Below are 19993 nucleotides of genomic sequence, written 5' to 3' on the forward strand. Positions count from 1 at the left end.
CCAGGGTGCTGGGAAGCAACCGATCAATGTTCTCTCACATCAATGTTTCTCTTTTGCCCTTCTTGTCTAAAACTTGTTGAAAGAAGGTGAAGGGATCAAAAATATATATATAATTCCTGGACACAGACAATGGTGTAGGAATTGTCTGTCATGCACACATATGAACCTCTGTGCTATCCGGACAGGTACTGCAGTCCCTTTCCTTTGCACACTTCTAGTGCTGACCACTGATATTCCTCAGGGTCTCTCTTTTATGATCACCTCCTTAAGCTCTTTTTTTACTTTTTTAATTGAATTTATTGGGGTGACATTGTAACATAACATAAAATTATATTGGTTTGAGATGTACAATTCTACAACACATCATCTGCATATTATGTTGTGTGTTCACTAGTGCAAGTCAAGTCTTCCATCACCATGTACCCCCTTTTACCCTCTTCTACCTCCCCCACACCCCTTTCCCTCTGGTAATTATCACACTGTCATCTGTGTATATAAGGGATTTGTTGTTATTTTGTTTCTGTGTGGCTTCATCCCTTCACCTTTTTCACCCAGTCCTGCCACTTCTGAGTTTTCTTATCCTGCAGAGGAAGCAAACACCTAAGCTGTCATGCTCAAAGACAATCCTATCCTGAGATTTGGTGACATCTAGTGTCCAACTGAAGAATCTTTGCTCATAGAGAACAGAGAACGTTCTGGAAATTTAACTGAGCAGCCTGGGAAGCAAAAAAAAAAACCTACTTGTGAACCTTCTGAGAAAGGCTTCCTGAAGGGCTTGAAAGGTGAAGGTAATGACTGGCTCATTATGGTATGAGTCAAAGTGGATTTCTTACTCTTTTGCAGCTGTGACAGAAATTAGATGTCATACGAATCTTAAATCAACTCCAGCTTGTATCCTCAGTGCAAATGATTTTCTAGAAATGGTGCTCAATAAAAAATGTCCTTGAATAAAATGGAATCAGATAATACCAATTTGGTATTTGCTCCCCATCTCCAAGTTTTTCTGAGTCCCAAGCTCTAAACATACCATGGATACCAATCCATTTCCAGTCTGATCAGATATACAGAGAGATCTGTAGAAGTTCAGGTACAGCTGGTACTGACATGAGGGTATCCAGGCCTTAAGATCATTAGCCCTGGCTAGTGTAGCTCAGTGGATTAAGCGCAGGCTGCAAACCAAAGTGTCACAGGTTTGATTCCCAGTCAGGGTACATGCCTGGGTTGCGGGCCATGACCCCCAGCAACCGCACATTGATGTTTCTCTCTTTCTCTATCTCCCTCCCTTCCCTCTCTAAAAATAAACAAATAAAATCTTTTTAAAAAGTACTTTAAAAAAAGATCAAAAGGTATATATATGTAATTTTTTTTTTGCAATGGCTGGTGTGGTTCAGTGGATTGAGTGCTGGCCTGCAAACTAAGGGGTCACTAGTTTGAGCCCCAGTCAGGGCACACGCCCATTTTGGAGAGTGTGAGAGGCAACCATACATTGACGTTTTCTCCCTCTCCTCTTCCCTCTTCCTAAAAATAAATAAATAAAATTTATTTTTAAAAAGGTGTAATTTTTACTGGCTACTATGATGTGGGCAAAAATTTAAGATAACCCAGATATCACAGGTATTGTTAATAAGCATATGCAAAGTATACTTTAACAGAAAGGGAGGCAATCAGGGATCATGAAGGAAGCTACTTCTTAAAAGTTGCTGTATTAGGGTTCAAATAAGCCTTTTAGAGAGCTATCATGGGTTGCAAAACATGGTTGTGAAAACTGCATCATCGGCAAAATCTCAGGCATTACAACTACAGAAATCCAGAAACTCTAGGAATGGGGCCCTGAAATCAATTTAACAGGTCCTGCAGAGGATTCTGGTACATGCTTAAGTTCGAGAACCACTGGTTTAAGGTTTAAATGCTCTAAAAAACCTTAAAGGGTGTTTAGACTATTAATTTATGGAGGAGACAATTATTTCTATAACACAGACCTACGTTTTCAAACCATATCAAGGTGCCTTAAATTTTCCCATTTATGGTTAAACAAAAGGAAGAACATTATTTGCTTTTGCTTCTTTGGATTTTGGAGGATGCTGTGTTGATAAAGTAGTCTCCAGAGTAGCCCACAATAGTCCTGTGGACATGGTGGTAAGTTTAGAAACAAACAGAAAGTTGCTACACCTCAACATTCATCAACGAAACACAAATTAAAATAACAATAGAATACCATTTTTCAACTAACAAGTCAGCCAAGATCCAGAATAATGTGCATGATTGAGAAGGCTATGGGGATAAAAGTTAAAAACACACACTTTCTAAAAAAGATTTGATTTTTAGAGAGAGAAAGGAAGGAGAGAGGGAGAGAAACATCAATGTGTGGTGGCCTCTCCTGCACCTCCACTGGGGACCTGGCCCATAACCCAAGCATGTGCCCTAGCTAGGAACCAAATCGGCGACCCTGTGGTTCATAGGCCAGAGCTCAATCCACTGAGCCACACCAGCCAGATCAAAAAACACACACTTCTGATGGCAACACAAAGTACCATGATCTTCCCAGTAATACAAATCAAAAGCTTCTCAAATGCATGTACCTTTGACTCAGCATACTTTTAGGAATATACCTTAAGAATAATTAATGATATATGCAAGAATTATGAAGATGTTAATGTGTTTATAATAACTAAAAAACTCAAAACAATTTAAAACTTCAACAGCAGAGGACTGTGGAAAAAATGGCTCATATGACAGAACATAATAAAAATTAAGCTGTAGAAGATTTTTTTCCAGTTTTTAAAAGGAAGATTTATTTAACAAGTTTCACTTAGTACAATACATCTAATGGAAATCACAATACAAGGAAAGACTTAAATCAAAGCTTCAAAATTTTATACAAATGACATACCCAACTCCTAAAGCACTGATTGGTGTGGTGTTACATCTCAAAATTTTCCCAGATCTTAAAAAAAAAACAAGTTAAAGTATACACTCACGTGCCCTACAGGATAATAAACCAAAAAACTAGAATTAACAAACATGCCAAATGTTTTCACTTTGAATCGTAGACAGAGCGCCTATATTAGAGTTTTACAGAAAAGCATGTTTCTCAACATGCATCCAAGTTTTCAATGTATTGTGGTATAACAGCAACATTTAACATAAGTGAAACTGCTTTAACCTAAATATGCTTACTGCTTAGGTACACTCCTATAACATAACTAACTTGAGGAAAGATGGAAATTGTTTTAACAGTTATGATCAATACTGAACTGTTATTACATCCTACATGAATGTTTCAGTGTTCAAAATTACTGAGCCTGCAGTTTGAAAACAACCTTGCCTTCCATTTTACAGTAAGCATAAGTCACAAGCCTATAATGCAAGTGTTAATGTTTGTTCTTAAAAAAATAAGAGTAAAGAAAAAGAGAGAGAAAAGAAAAAAGCAAGCTGACCAAGAGTGATCACAATCAGTATTTCCCATTTACCAGTCATATTGGATATGCTAGACAGCCCTCCCATTCTATTCAATTCCCATAAATGAACAGCTTTTATTTCTATAGTAGCTGTTTAGCGCTTCTTCTCTACCTATGCAAGGTTTGACTGATAGTCACTGGAGTTTTCCTGCAGAACTTGGTCATATCCACTCATACTGCTCTGACCACCATAACCACCCCCATAACCACCACTCAGCTGCTGGCTAGCAGGACCCCCATAACTAGACTGGTTGGATAAGCCCATCCCTCCCATCATTTGGCTACCATAAGCACCACCACTTGCCCCTGCTGTAGAATTCAAAAAGAGCTCTACATAGCTGTGATCATAAGCCCCACCACTTGTTCCTGCAGTAGAATTTAAGAAGAGCTCCACATATCTGTGTTGCATATTAGCCTTGTCTTTCGCCATAGCTGCCACAGCATCTTCATGAGTAGCAAATTCAACATCTGCCTCACCAGTAACTCTGCCATCAGGTCCAATTTCAATGTGTACTCTCATGGGGTTAAGAGGTGAGAAAAAATTGTAAATATCATTTTCAGTAGCTCTGTAAGGTAATCCCCTCATGTGTACACAGTGCCCTGTGGTGCTTTGGAAACTGGACCCACCATCTCCGTATCTATGATCAGACATTCCTGAAAAACAGTAATTGAGATCTCTTCCAAATCTATCAGACCCAAAGCCATAGCCATCGTTATAGCCACCATAATCATCATAGCCTCCATACCCTCCACCATAGGCACCCCGCCTCATCCTTTCAAACCCAGTCCCCCTTCCAATACTATTATACCCTCTGCCAGCCCCTGGCCTATCATAGGGACCTGGTCGTTGCATAGCCATGAGCTTCCGAGGGGGGTCATAGTGGGTTCGGACTTCAGCTCGGCTACTCTTAAAGATTTCAATATACCTGTGCCCTATTCTTTCCTTGTGTTTCTTTAAGGCCTTTTCAGCTATCTCCTGTGAAGCAAACTGGACAAAGGCCTCCCCTGTGCTCCGCCCCTGAAAGTCCACCGGCAGTGTCATCCCATTTGGTACAATTTCCAGCCCTGAAAAAAACTGGACAATCTCCTCCTTGCTACAGCCAAACGGGAGTCCTCGAAGACGGACGAAGCCATCATTGGCAGTATCAGGACTATTCGGACCTGTATGCTTCAATACCCAATCCATTTCAACACTATTGGACTTGAATACTTCAACATATCTGTGTCCCATGGTTTCTCTGTCCTTCTTCAAAGCCAATTTCACTTCATCTTCTGATTCAAGTTCGACAAATGCTTCACCACTTGGTCTGCCTTCTCTGGTGTAGATGAAACGGATACCTGATGTGCCATTTTGGATTTTGCAATCAGAGAAGAAGCGCATCACTTCATCAGCAGAGCAGGACCAGGGTAGGCCCCTGACCTTCACCACGAAACCCTCCCTGCCTTCTGTGCCCAGCATCATGGTGACTGTAGGCTCTTGGTGGCAAGCTCAGCTCAACGCAAATACAGTGTAGCTGAAAAAAATGAGAACACTATTATCATGGAACAATGTTCACAATATAGTAAGAGGAAAAAAAGCAAACTATTAATATAAAATTCAAATACACTGATAGCTTTTTTTGGTAAGACATTCATATAAACAAAAAGACTGCAACAAATTTCTAATTCATTCAACAATTACTTACTTGGTACCTATTATGTGTTGGATACCATTAATGGTGGTTATTTCTGGGTGGTAGAATTATGGAAGCTTTTTGTTTAAGGGAATATTTTCTTTGGAAATTTCAGTATGTTCTAAGATTTCTACATTGACCATATATTATTGTAACACCATAGTCAAAAGAAAAAACAGTAAAAATTAACATCAATACAATCAGTGGAAGATGGGAACAAAATAAAGAATGACTATATATGATTACATAAAACTTCATTACATCAAAATATTAAACAGAACACAAATAATACACTTGAGAAGATACCTGTAACAAATGCATTGATACCCTTATATAAAGAACTCACGTAAGTTAATAAAATCAGGGGAATATCGAGGCCTAAGAGATAAATGGAAAAAAGACATAGTGGGAAATTCATGCATTCATTTTACATTTTTCAGTTGCCAGGCCCAGTATTTGGCTCTGGCATATAAGGATCAATAAACCCAAAAAGGATTTATGGTCCTATGGGAGCACTATATGTCTTTACTAAAAAAAGGGAAAGTAAACATTGTCTCTGCTATGACAGAATTCTGTGTAGGCTGAAAGGGTGGCATTAAAGCAAGGCACAGTTGGTCAATGCTATCAGGTGGCACAGAATGGTTAAATGAAACAGACTAACTGGTTCAGGGGTCCATAAAATTTTTTAAAGTATGATGGAATATAAAACAGGAAGAGGCAAGGCAGTAGATGAAACTAGCAAGATAAAGATCAGATCCCAAAGGCCTGATTTGATAGACAAAACCTAAGGGCCTTTAACAGGAGAGCTACCTGGAGTGAGGGGAAGAAACTGACATTTTCAGAAGCCTTTCAGATAGATCACCCTGGCAACAGTGTGGCACTCAAATAGAGGGGGTTGAGGTGACATTAGCAAGATCATTTAGAACCCTGATCTCCTAGAGATAAGTTAAGGATTCACCTAAGGGACAGGTGACAAACAAAAGGCCCGCAGGCCAAATCTTGCCCTCCACCTTGTTTTATCTGGCTGCACCTTGTTTTTACCCTGCAGCTGTGTGGAGCTCTCACTTAAATGTTAAGGAGTATTTACATTTATACAGTCCTAAAATTACATTCATCCCTTTGAAGGCAAACAAGAGGTTGATGTGGCCCCTGGTGAAAATAAGTCTGACATCCCTTACCTAAGGCAACAACAGTTTTTTAAAAGGAGGAAAGATGTTATCTAGGCATTCTAAGCAGTGGACTGTGGGACTTAGTGACAAACAGGAGAATAGATACATGAGGATGCAGGAGAGGAGTCTGAGAAATGTTCAAACCTCATCAATTACTAGAAATGCATGTTAAAACCAGAATCAATTGCCACTTTTCACCTGTCAAGATAGTGAAAACTAAACAGTGAGGATAAATCAATGCTTATATTCAGGGTTCACAAACTAACACAAACCCAGAAGAATGAAAGTTGGTACAGTATTTCTGAAAAGCAATTTGGAAATATATATCATGTCTTTTGATGTAGTAGATCAACTTCAGTTTATGTGCTCTAAGGAAATGATATGAAATTCAGACAAAGATTTATGGAGCTATATACTCATTGAAAGGTATTTTATTAAAGAAAGACAAAGCCCTGGCCGGTGTAGCTCAGTTAGTTGGAGCATTGTCCCGTACACCCAAAGGTTGCAGGTTTGATTCCCGGTCAGTGCACATACCTAGGTTTCGGGCTCAATCCCTGGTTCAGGCATGTATGATCCCTGGTCCCAGAGCATACAGGAGGCAACCAATCGGTGTTTCTTTCTCTCTTTCTCCCTCTCCCTCTCCCTCTCTCCCCCTCCCCCTCTCCCTCTCTCTCTGTCTTCCTCTCTCTCTAAAAGCAATGAAAATGTGTCTTTGGGTGAGGATAAAAAATAAAAAAGAATATTACACACTTAATTTTTAAAAATCATAAAAATATTTAATAACATGAGAAATTACTTATGCCTATAATCCTAAGTGACCCAAGATCACATCTACTTTATAATCTCAACTATGTGAAAAACATGTATTCTTTAACCCTGCCAGAATTCCTTCCAGAACCTGGTCAACTGAAATACTCACAAATGTTCATTGCAGCACTGTCAGCAATTGTAGAAAATTAGAAACCTAACTATCCATCAAAAGGGGGATAGCTGAATGAATTATACTTTACCCTTAAAATGGAGAGCTACAAAGCTTTTAAAAAAGATATACCCTGACCTAGGATTTCCATAACATATTAAATGAAAAAATATGTATAGTATGGCCCTACTTATACACAAGCATCCATGCATATAGTAAGATCTGGAAGCATATAATACAATTTTTTTTTGAGAAAACAACTGGAAAGTCCAAAGAGTGAAGTGGATTTTCACTTTTTACCCTATATACTATTACATATGTTTAATTTTTAAAAATCACTGCAACTGGAATTTAAAAAACAATGTTAGGAAAAATATATGCATGGAGAATGTGTCAAATGTTAATAGTGGTTTTTCACTGGTAGGTTTACACTTTTTCAATTTTATTTAAAATTTTAGGTGCATTCTTAATTTTGTACAGAGTAATTAATTTTATTTCAGCAAAAATAACACATAAGTTAAAATGTTTGCTTTTTTAGGGTTGCTAGCAAATTTTATAAGTTTCTAATTTGGTATGTGGGTGGCTTATTTGACACGGTGTAGGAACACTGGGCCTCTTAGAAAGCACAGTGTACTAACTGCCACAAAAGGACAGAGGATTCAATTCAACAAAGACTAACTGCCCATTATATGACTTTCACACTGCATATACAGTGATAAAGGGTCTTCCTATAAACCATCTTTAGATCGGAGCGATAGATTTTCAGACTAATTTTTTGCCTGTCTTAGCTCTTAGATGACCCGCCTCATTTAATGTCCCTGCAGTACTCTGGGCCTAAACATCCTCTCTGTAGTGGCAGGGAAGTTCTGCTTCATTACTCTATCTCCTGAGAAGGCCACTTCTCTCCGCTGGCTGAAGAAGGAACCAGGATTCCATTTGTGTTAAGAATTTGTCTACTTATATGCGTGTTATACACATACTTTTTATACACCATAATGCTGAGTAGTTACCTCTGGGTGATTAATTATGACTATATTTTTAAAAACATAGAATGCTATTATTTTTGACTGTTCTAAATTAAACCAGTAAACTGCTGTTATAAGTAGAAAAATAAATGTTATTTAAATATTCGTCTCAGTGAAAATATTTATTGGGCACCTCCGTCAGGCATGTAACATTTACCTAGACGTGATTTTACATGTAAAGCTGACTTGGTGCCTCTCCCTACAGACAGACAATCAGGCAGTGGAGACTGAGTACCTGAAAGGATGGACCAGCACTCAGACCACTAGTCTCAACATGTTTTTCCTAATCCACGGACCTGGTTTTTAAACGTTTTTCGCCTTAAGGTTTCTCTTAAGGGTCTCCTGAGACCCACCCAGACAGAGATACACGAAAACCATACACAGTCACGAACGTCCACCATTTCCCCACCAGGCGCAGCAAAGGCGGCTTCCCGGCACTGAGATGGGGGAGTGGGGGGCGGGGAAGGGGGAAAAGCAAGGAGCGAGAAAAGCGAGAGCGGCCCACGGACCCCGCTTTCATCTTCATCATAACCATCCCTGGGTCCCCAGTTCCCACCCTCCACACCAACCTCTAACAGTGCCGGATGATGTTCCTCCTCCTTCCCTCAAACGGCTATAGCAAGACGGTAAACGGCGACCAGAACTACTTCTGCTCACGTAAGCGAGTGATCACGTGAGCAGCTACGTCATGTGAGATGTCAGTCACGTGAACAACTCTTGGCTTAAGCTCGGGAATCACCGAAATATCACACTTCCTTCCGGTATGAAAATAGGGCAGGCCAATGTCAAGGAAGAAAGAGTGTGATTGGTTGTGGTGCGTCTTACGTGTCTGATCATTGGTCTGCCTCTGGGGATTGCTGTTCCAGTTACCTGAGAAAAAACGTCATTACGTAACTCCAGTAATTGAGGTTAAAAGCCCAGTATACCGGGGAAATTTGTTATGGATGGTTACTGTGACAATGAAGCTGACAAGCAGAGTCCAGCATCTAGGCTGCTTGCTGGCGCTTTGTTTCCTGGCTCAGGTTCTCTGGGACATTCCTGGGGCCTGGGCCCTGGACAATGGCTTGGCAATGACCCCTACCATGGGCTGGCTTCACTGGGAGCGTTTCATGTGCAACACTGACTGCAAAGAAGAGCCGGATTCCTGTATCAGGTATCGGAGACGTTGGGTACCCCTTCCATTCACCTGCCCCTCTGTTTGGAGGGGTAGAGGGTCTCAGCAGGAACATTTGAGCCTGAGGGAGATCTTCCTACTGCTGCTGCTTTTTTATTCCCAGCACACTGTCCCGGATGGGGACTAGCCCTAAATTGTTTCCGTATGACACCTTCTGGGTTGGAAATCCAGCCAGCGGGCCCTGCTTCCGGCTTCTCGGTCTCTACCAGATTACCTAGCTAGGGACTTTCTCCACTTACCATCCAGCCCCGTCAGAACCTTCTTGTGAGCTGCTGCTCTGCCTCTGCGGGTTCTAGCAGCGAGCACAGCTGCAGTGAGTAGGAGAGACAGAAGACTATTCTTTTGGGTCACAGGGTTCCTTGACTGTAATGTGAGGGATTTAGGTAGACCATGGAGTCTCTGCGATCTCCTCACCCTCTTGCCCTTGAGTGTGGCATCTGGCTAAAAGGTTGATCTAGAGGAACTTTATACAGGCATACCTCGTTTTGTTGCACTTCAGTTTATTGCGCTTCACAGTTTTGTTTTGTTTTGTTTTTTTACCAAATTGAAGGCAAGACCCTCCACCAGCAAAAAGATTAGGACTTACTTTATTTGCTGTGTTCTGAAACCAAACACGCAATATCTCCGAGGTATGCCTGTATATGGAAGCCAAGGATTAAGGCTTGTTGGTTTGCAAACTGGCCAAAACCATCCGTAAGTGTAATCTGAAGCCACCCCAGTAGAGGAGGGCTGGGAGAAACCCAAGGAAGTGGCAGACCACTCCAGATTAGTAGGTAGCAGGGTTTTGTTTTTTTTTTAAGATTTCATTTATTTATTTTTAGAGAGGGGAAGGGAGGGAGAAAGAGAAACATCAATGTGTGGTTGCCTCTTGTGCGCCCCCTACTGGGGATCTGGCCCACAACCTGGCATGTGCCCTGACTGAATCAAACCAGCGACCCCTTTGGTTCACAGGCTGGTTCTCAATCCACTAAGCCACACCAGCCAGGGCAGTTGGAGTTTTAATCAGGAAGGGAATTTACCTAGACAGATTGTCTTGCAAGGCTGCAAGAGGTATAGTTTTCCAAACTTTCCAGCCAAATAAAAGTTTGTACAGAGGCCTTAGCTGGGTTCAGTCACATACAGGCGTACCTCAGCTATCGAAGGTTTGGACCCAGACCACCGCAATAAAGTGAGTCACTCTTTTTGTTGGTCAAAAGTCTTGCCTCCGATTTGTTTAAAAAAAAAAAAAGGCAACATCTGTGACGCGCAATAAAGTGAAGCGTACCAGTGTACACAAGGTATGCATGTGTACTGCCCTTATAGTATCAACACATTCCTATTCTAGGCTGCATCCTAGGGGCAGCTTTTTGGAAGAGGAAGGCATGCAGAATGCACATTTCAAGGACAGGGGTAGGGGTGAGGAGCCTCCAGTTTTCCAGATCCACTGGGAGGGTCAGTGTCTTATTGCTGACCTTCCCCAACAAGGCTGGATAAGACAGGTATTGAAATTATCTGATCCACACATTCTGAGTCTGTAAATTGGGAATAAGTCTGTAAATTGGAATAATACTTTGTTTAATTTCTTGATTTTTAAAGAGAGAGAGAGAGAGAGACATTGACCCACTGCTTTACCCATTCATGCATTCATTGGTTGACTACTATATGTGCCCTGACCAGGGATTGCACCTGCAACCTTGGCATACAGGGGAAAATGCTCCAACTGAGCTACCTGGCCAGGGCTGGCAATAACAACTCTTACCTCAGGGAATTGACTCAAAAGGATCTGTAAAATAGTTTTTTTTAATTTTTTAAACTTTCAATTATAGTTAACATACAATATTATATTAGCTTCACATGTAAAACATAGTGATTAGACATTTATATAACTTACAAAGTGATCACTCTGATAAGTCTAGTACCCATCTGTCATATTGAGTTCTTTTTTTTTATCACTTCTTGGTGTGACACTGGTTAATAACAGAATAGTTCTTAAACATAATAAAGACATAAACGGTACAGAGGCCCCTCTAAAAGCAGTGGCTATGGTACATGCCAGTACCCATAGTTATTCCTATGAGTGTCTTTACAGCTTTACAGATAAAGTCAGGATGTTGATCAAACACCACAGAATGAATTTCCCTTCTAAGTTTCAGAGTAAGTCCATTGTGACCCTGGGGTAAACTGGCAATTGTGCCCATCACATATATTTTTTCATCTTTTAATTTTTTTCTAAGTGGTAGTTGTCTTATTTTTATATCTGATTCTAAAACTAATACATGATCAGTGCAAAAAATGTAGATAGTAAAGAAGAATATAATGAAAGTAAAGATTCCCCTCATTCCACCACTCAGAAATAATCATGGTTAAAATGTTAATATACAGCCTTGGAATAGTTTTCTAGTAAATAACACAAATTTCTTCTTTCATTTTCAATAAAAATGATATCATATTTATGTTGTAAATTGTTAACAAGATTGCACTTTGCCTGCCTGTACTCAAATTGTAGCTCATAGTTATTTAGCCTTGTGACCTTAGGCAAATTACTTACCTTTCCTAAATGTAAGCAGAGTACCTGGCACAGAATAAGAGCTTCATAAATGCAAATTGTGTGTATATACCATAATTTTTTAAGCAGATTCCCATTGCTAGCTATTAAGGCTCTTCAATTTTTCATTATTATGAACAAAACTATGCATCACTCTACATCACCTGATTCTTTCCTTAAAAGTCTAATTACTGGGTCCAAATGTATGCTCATTTTGTGACATCAAACTGTCCTCCCAAAAAGTTTTACAAATGCACATTCCCAACAATAGTATATGAGAATGCCTGTTTCCCCACACCCTGGCCAACACTGCATTTTGATCATTCTTTTAAAACTTTGCCAGTCTGTGGGGATGGCTGGGGTGGTGGAGAGTGATGGGGAGGAAATGGAGACAACTGTACTTGAACAACAATTAAAAAAAACTTTGCCAGTCTGGTAGGTGTTTTTATTTCCATTTGTTAAATTGGCTCTTTGCATGGTTTCTTTTATGGATTTCCTGTTTGTATTATTTCCCTATTTTTCAGTTGGAATATTCTGTTTGTTTTGGGGGGTTGCTTGCTTTTGGGGTGGTATTTTGTCTACCATATGTTGTGAATATGGTGGTTTTTGCTATGTGTTGGTTTTGATATTTATATATCAAATATCAATATTTTCCTTTATTTCTGAAAAAGTCCTTTTCTGCCTGAAGATAATATAGTCACCTATATTTTCTACTAGTATGTTTATGGATTTTTAAAATATTTAACTCTTTAATTCATCTGGCCATTATTCTCCTATAAAGAATGCCACATTTAATATTAACTAAATTCCATGGTACCAAATGGCTGGAAGGATCTCATTCTGAACTTTCTCTTTAATTCCACTGATCTGTGTATTCTAATGCTACTGGTACTACAGCAGCTTCATTTATCTTTTGGAGAATGATCACATGTTTAATATTTTAGGTGAACCTTTCCAATCATGTTGCCAAGTTCCTTAAAAAGTCCTTTTGGGATTTGTTCAGGGTTTTATTAACTGGATAAAGCTGTGTACGGAGCATTAGCTTCTTTTTAATATTGAGTTTTCTTATCCAGGAACAAAATGATATCTTAAATTTATCTCTAGATATTTTAGGTTTTTCCTGTTGCGTTTTTGGTTGCTCTTGTTAATGGTATCTTTTTCTCCAAGTAGGTTATTGTTGATATCTAAGGAAGCTGTTGATTATGTTAACTGTAGTTTCTAACTTAACTGAACTTTCTTCATAGTTCTAATAGCCTTTTCAATTTCATGCATTTCTCATTCCCATTATAATTGTTCAGGGATCTTAGGGTAGAAATATCAAGAGTGGAGGGGAAAGATAACAAAAAGGGCCCAGTCCATTTTACCTCAAATTGGTTGTGATTACTACCCAACTATTACTGGGTTGAAAGAAATTGGAAATCCCAAGGTACCTGACAAATAGAGGGTACTCAATCACTTGTTTAATGAATTGTACTGATTCTTGGAATTTCTCTTTCAGTGAGAAGCTCTTCATGCAAATGGCAGATCTCATGGACTCAGATGGCTGGAAGGAAGTAGGGTATGAGTACCTCTGCATTGATGACTGTTGGATGGCTGCCCAAAGAGACTCAAAAGGCAGACTTCAGGCAGACCCTATACGCTTTCCTAGTGGAATCCGCCACCTAGCTAATTATGTGAGTTTATAGATAATTTTCCTTTTCATTCAGGAGACTAAACTCTTCTGTATAGAAGCTTGCTCAGAAAAATCTAGAAAGTAAAATAGGTGCCATTATCTAAATATTGAATTATAAGGCTTATCAGGTGGAATTTTCATCCCATCAGCAGATACCTGTTTAGCATTAGTTCTTGAGGCCCATCTTAGATAAGTTCTCCTTTTGCTGAAACAACTGAATTCTCTGGGAATAAAAAGGAGCTTGGTTTTTTACATATGTGTGCATATATTTCCATATAAGCTTTGAACAGTATTGCAATTGTACTATACACTAGAATTTTAGAAGATAGGAGAGACTATTGCTAGAGATTGTTAAAGAGTAATAGAGCCAAATATTAATTAAAAGCAATGAAGTCATTTTATTTAGTACTGCTGCAGTAAGAGGAACCAAGCTCAATTCTGAACATAACAAAAATGAATGGGGATTTATAGCCAACAAGCAGATTAAGAGGGTCAGTGAATGGAAAATTACTAAGAGGAAACGTCAAGGGAGGAGAATTCTTGCCAAAGATAGGCCAAGGACTTAAACATCACAGGTGGGAGATGAGGAATTTGATCATGTATGGAGAGTGGGAAGAAGACTCAGTAGGATTCTTGCTAAGTGGACACCGAAGGCCAAGGTTGAGGCCTACTTAACAAGGGGACTCAGAGGAACCTAACTAATGTTTGGTCAAGGAGAGTCTGTCCAGACAAATCTATCATCGCCCTGGAAAGGTAACTTTTAGGTACCCAGCAGAGGAAGATTAGAGTGGCTGATAGCTTTCTCTTCAGTTCTATGCTATAGCTTATATGTGTAGTTTGAACTCAGCAGAATTGGAGAATTTACTCTTTGTCTCCCAACAAAGTCATCTGGATAATTTGGGGGGCTTGTGAAAAAAAAATGCCCCTGATACCTGGTGAAGTGTGTATGTGTCTCTTACAGACTAAAGTGGTTCTCTCTGTTTCATGATTGCCCTTCTATGGTGGTAACTCTTTCCTCTCTTTTCAGGTCCATAGCAAAGGACTGAAGCTAGGGATTTATGCAGATGTTGGGAAAAAAACCTGTGCAGGCTTCCCTGGGAGTTTTGGATACTATGACATTGATGCTGAGACCTTTGCTGACTGGGGAGTAGATCTGCTAAAATTTGATGGTTGTTACTGTGACAGTGTGGAACAGTTGGCAGATGGTATGTTTCATTCAAAAGATTTAGCCATGAGCAAAGAGAACTTTGAGGCCAAGGTAACTGAGCATCCACAGAACCAATCTTCCCAGTTTAAGTACCCAGTCACAATACTGGAAATAATTATTCTCAATGTGCCAGAGCTCCTACTTCTCTTCTTTCAGTTTGTCCATGCATTCATTCATTCATGCAATGTAAAATCCATGCTTGCCTAACTATGGCTAATATTGTGCACTTTTAATTCAAGAGGGCTCTGAGTTCATTACAAATAGGAATTCTAACTCTCCATAACATCATTTGGGAAAGCATCAAAATGTCATGCAGTGTCAGAAAAGGGGCATCTTCATGCCTGCCTTTTCTCAATATATGCACCATCCCATACTGCATCCTCAGAACAATCCCAGCAGTGTAGGATGTTTTAGACACAATTTCAGCATAGAGCAGCCACTTGTCTCTGCTGCTGGTTTAAAATATAAACATGGCCCTTCTATACAGTGTCTTTTGTTTAATTGATTTTAAAGAGAGAGGATGGGAGAGAGAAAAATCAATTTCTTGTTTCACTTATCTATGTATTCATTGGTTGATTCTTGAATGTGCCCTGAATGGGGATCGAACTCATAACCTTCACATATGGGGACAACACCCTAACCAACTGAGCTACCTAGCCAGGGCCAGGCAGCTTCTTTTTAAACTATACAGCCACCACTGGAAATTCCCTTCCTCCCCTTATTTTATCCATTGTTTTCTTATACAGGTTATAAGCATATGTCCTTGGCCTTGAACAAGACTGGCAGAAGCATTGTGTACTCCTGTGAGTGGCCCCTTTATATGTGGCCCTTTCATAAGGTGAGGAGGTAGTGAGTCCAGAATCCGATAGAACCTTGGTGATAGATTTTTAGGACTTGAGAACAAAGGTCTCCTTCAAAGTCTCACTTTACTTAACAGTCTTATCCTACCATTTCTCCCAGGATCCAACCACTTCTTACCATCCCCTCTGCTATCACCACTTGGGAAGTCAGTCATCTTTGATTCTTCCCTCTGTCTCACGGTTCACAACCTATCCATCAGCAATCCTATCAGTACTATCTACAAAATAAATCCTGAGTCAGCTCATTTCTCTCTGCATCCATCGTGGTCTTTCTAGCTACCATAATCTCACACCCAAACTGCTCTCAACAGCCTGACCTCTCTACTTCCATTCTCTCTATCCCCAACCATTTCCCAACCAGCACCCAGGTGTTCTTGTGAAAATGTAACTGGAATCATATCACTCCCCTGCTTAAAACATTTAACTGGCTTCCCCTTGCACTTGGAATACAGTCAAACTCTGCTGTTCTCACCCCAGCCTACCTCTCCAACCTCATTTCTGGTCACTTTTGCCCTTACTGCACTGGTGTTCTTTTGTCTCTCAAACACTGCAAGCCTGTTGTTGCCTCAGGACCTATTGCTCTTTGTTTTCTGCCTGATACAGTCTTTCCCAAAATTTCTCCACTCCTTAACATTGAGGTCTCAGACCAGATACCTCATACTCAGACTGGTGTTCTCTAACTACTCTAAAGTAGTACTCTATCCATTCATTCTTTACTATATTAACCTGTTCAGTTTCCAACTAAGCCCTTAGCACTATATAGAATTATATGTTGACTGGCTTGTCTCCTCCACTAGAATGTAAGGTCCAGGAGGGCAAGACATTGTCTGACTTTATCAATATATCCCTAGCATATGGTAAGTATTGAATAATTATAGAATGAACCCCTGTTATTTCCTTCTGTAATAAACTCTGTAATATACTCTTCACCTCTTTCTCAACATCTGAAACCACAGGTGGCAAACACAAGTTCCGCAGGCTGAATCCGGCCCTCCACCTTGTTTTATCCAGCCCGGCACCTTGTTTCTACCTGGCGGCAGCACCAAGCTCCTTGCCCATAGTTAAGGAGTAGTTACATTTACACAGTCCTGAAATTACATTCGGTCCTTCAAAGGCAACCGTGAGGATGATGTGGCCCCTGGTGAAAATGAGTTTGATGCCCCTGTCTTAAACCTTGGATATCCCACGTGCTTATTTACAAATTTTAATTTGTTCTATTAACAAATTATATGCCTAGGATTCAGACTGCCTTTTTTAAATAGTTATTCATGATAGTCTTTATTGAATTGTGGATGGCCAGTTTTGGAGGAAATTGACGTCTCTACTTTTGTATCTGACAGGAATTCATGAGTTCTTGTCAAATATGCACAATTAGTTTAAAATAGTGCCAATATTGTTGCTTTTCTTAAAATTGTTCAAGTACAGTTGTCTCCATTTTCACCGTGACCTCCGCCTCACCCATCCCCACCTTCCACCCTTGAACCTATCCCCTTTGGCTTTGTCCATGTGTCCTTTATACGTGTTCCTTGGTGGCCCTTATCATGTCTGATGAGTTCTATGTAATTTTGCAGCTGTTTTTACTTAAGATCATTTGTTATTTCTGAGTATAAAAGCAACAGATGCTCATGTTAGTTTGAAAATAGTGTGTTGTGAAAAAATTTTAATCCTCCATAATCCCAGTACCTAGTTACCATTTGGTAAATTTCCAGCATAAACATTGTTTAAGCCATTTTAAGTAGGGGTTTTAAGTTACATTGCCTACTTCTGAAGCAAACTTCTTACAATGAAATTCTAATCCAATAAGGATTTAGCTTTCTTCCTGGAGATCTTTAAGCTGTAAACTAAAGAGGTTACAGGTGCTTCCTTTAAACTTGACTATTTTCATCTTGCAAGAATGTTAGTAGAAAATAAACGGAAGAGTGAACTCTGTTTTCACAGCCCAATTATACAGAAATCCGACAGTACTGTAATCACTGGAGAAATTCTGGAGACGTTTATGATTCTTGGCAGAGTGTAAAGAGTATTTTGGAGTGGACATCTTCTAACCAAAAGACAATTGTTAGTGCTGCAGGACCAGGGGGTTGGAATGACCCAGATATGGTAAGAATCTGAGCCCTCCGTGTTCAAACCCCTGCAGTGGGTCTGTTTCCTACTTGACATTCAAGGTAAATCAGAAAGTTCCTTTGAGCAGGCATGTCAGGGTGCCCTGGAAGGTGGCTTCTGTCTTCTCATTTGAATTGTTGTCATTCTTTGTCCCAGTTAGTGATTGGCAACTTTGGCCTCAGCTGGGATCAGCAAATAACTCAGATGGCTCTCTGGGCTATTATGGCAGCTCCATTACTCATGTCCAATGACCTCCGACACATCAGCCTTCAAGCCAAAATGCTCCTTCAGAATAAGGATGTAATTGCCATCAACCAGGACCCCTTGGGCAAACAGGGATACCTACTTACAAAGGTACAGTAAATAATGTTGTATGGGTGAAAAGTGGACTTGGCTAGCAACATGTTCTCCTGCCTTCTAATTTACAATTCATCCAAACGTTTATTTTGGTGTTTAAATGGCTTTATACCCAAGTTCCAAGTCTATCTTGGGCCTAAAGCTGTTACGTATGAAGATATGCACTGGTCTTCTGAGAATATATTTTTAAGCTTGATATAATCAGTAATGAAGGTTTTTGCTAGAGTCGTTATTTCCCAAACATGCTACAGGATAACTAATTTTTTCCTGTAAGGGTTAGTTCTGACAATAAGACTAAATTCCACAAGGCAACTTATTACTACTTACCAAGCTATCACCTATTTTCTCGGCTTACCTTGCAGGAAGACAACTTTGAGGTGTGGGAACGCCCTCTCTCTAGCTTGGCCTGGGCTGTGGCAATGGTAAACCTGCAGGAGATTGGTGGACCTCGTTCTTATACCATCAATATTGCATCCCTGGGTCAAGGAGTGGCCTGCAATCCTGCCTGTTTTATCACAGAGCTCCTCCCTACGAAGACAAAGCTTGGGTTTTATGAATGGACTTCTTGTTTAAAAACTCGAATAAATCCCACAGGTACTGTTTTGCTTCTGCTAGGTAGAAGCCAGACATTTTAAAAACTTCCTTAGCCCTGGCTCGGTGGCTCAGAGTGAGCATCATCCCATACACCAAGACTGCAGGTTCAATCCCAGGTCAAGGCACATAGATTGCAGGTTCAATCCCCATTTGGGGCACTTACAGGAACAATCATTCAATGTCTTTTTCCTCCAAAATCAATAAACATTGCCCCCCCATTGAGGATTAAAAAATAAAAGCTTCCTTAAAAATGTGTATTTTGTTGCCAAAGTGACTACCCCACTTCAGCTGATATTTCCTCATGTAAAATTTCACTACCAAAAAAAAATAGGGCACAAAAGGCCCGCTCAAAATACAAAGTATGTTTTAATAATTCTTTTGCCTGTCATGTGATTACATTATTTTTAACAAAATTGGAAGACTAATTATTGTCAGTTGATAAAAAAATGCAATTAAATTGGTGAATCCAGACTTAATCACCTAGACACACAAATCTGGAAACAAACTGCTCCATCTGAGACACTTTCACTCACCAAATGTAGCACAGTTGCTTCACCATCGTTTTGCTGCACAAGTATGAAGAGCTGAGTGTATATATAATACTATACAAAAACAAGCCCTCATTGGTCTGGGTCAGTGGATTGAGTGCCGGCCTGTGAACCAAAGGGTTGCCGGTTTGACTCCTAGTCAGGGCACATGCCTGGGTTGTGGGCCAGGTTCCCCAGTAGGGGGTGCATGAGAGGCAACCACACATTGATGTTTCTCTCCCTCTCTAAAAAGAAATAGTATACAATGATGAAAGGGATGTGAATTTGAAACTGTTAGGCTTTAAAAAATATATATTAGCACTGCCAGGTTCCATTGATTTTAATTTAGAAATTAAATCCTTTTCATAAAACAAATTTACATCTACTAAACTTGAGGGGGCAGGTCAAAATGTTCAGGTGGTATGAGAAGTCTGAAGACATGTAATACATAGCATGATGGTGCCTAGAGAACAGGGCCCAAATTCCTCATTAAATGACTGAAGTTGCAGAGGCATGTGAGACAAATTATTTCACTCTTGGTAAACTTTACATTCACTATGGATATAACTGTTACTGAGCTCACCCTGTATCTCTACTTACATCCCAAGATAAGCAATAACACTTCATAAAAGCAAAAGGTATCCCATGAAGCCGAGTGATTCAAGTGCCAAACTAAACCATCACATGTGAGTCCAATCAGATTCAATTCAAAATGAGTAAAGCACCCAAGA

The 19993-nt window shown here is 39.9% G+C and overlaps 2 protein-coding genes across 3 annotated transcripts; one reads left to right on the forward strand and one right to left on the reverse strand.

Moving 5' to 3' along the window:
• Positions 1 to 2764: 2764 nt before the first annotated feature.
• Positions 2765 to 8920, reverse strand: HNRNPH2 (heterogeneous nuclear ribonucleoprotein H2). Its single transcript, XM_045817699.1, has 2 exons — positions 8814 to 8920; positions 2765 to 4972 (listed from the first exon to the last, which is right to left on the reverse strand). Exon 2 carries the CDS (start codon positions 4918 to 4920, stop codon positions 3571 to 3573), a length of 1350 nt encoding a protein of 449 aa, XP_045673655.1. The 5' UTR covers positions 4921 to 4972; positions 8814 to 8920; the 3' UTR covers positions 2765 to 3570.
• A 177-nt stretch (positions 8921 to 9097) lies between these two features.
• GLA (galactosidase alpha) lies at positions 9098 to 18990 on the forward strand. Of its 2 annotated transcripts, XM_045817573.1 has the most exons (7): positions 9098 to 9397; positions 13441 to 13615; positions 14642 to 14819; positions 15568 to 15659; positions 17620 to 17781; positions 17941 to 18138; positions 18504 to 18990. In XM_045817573.1, exons 1-7 carry the CDS (start codon positions 9189 to 9191, stop codon positions 18774 to 18776), a joined length of 1287 nt encoding a protein of 428 aa, XP_045673529.1. In that variant the 5' UTR covers positions 9098 to 9188; the 3' UTR covers positions 18777 to 18990. The 2 variants fall into 2 exon arrangements, with proteins under 2 accessions (XP_045673529.1, XP_045673530.1); XM_045817574.1 differs by lacking the exon at positions 17620 to 17781.
• Positions 18991 to 19993: the final 1003 nt, after the last annotated feature.

This window comes from Phyllostomus hastatus, unplaced genomic scaffold, assembly GCF_019186645.2.
Source record: "Phyllostomus hastatus isolate PE091 unplaced genomic scaffold, TTU_PhHast_1.1 phas_scaffold_28, whole genome shotgun sequence".
NCBI classification, from domain to species: Eukaryota; Metazoa; Chordata; class Mammalia; order Chiroptera; family Phyllostomidae; genus Phyllostomus; species Phyllostomus hastatus.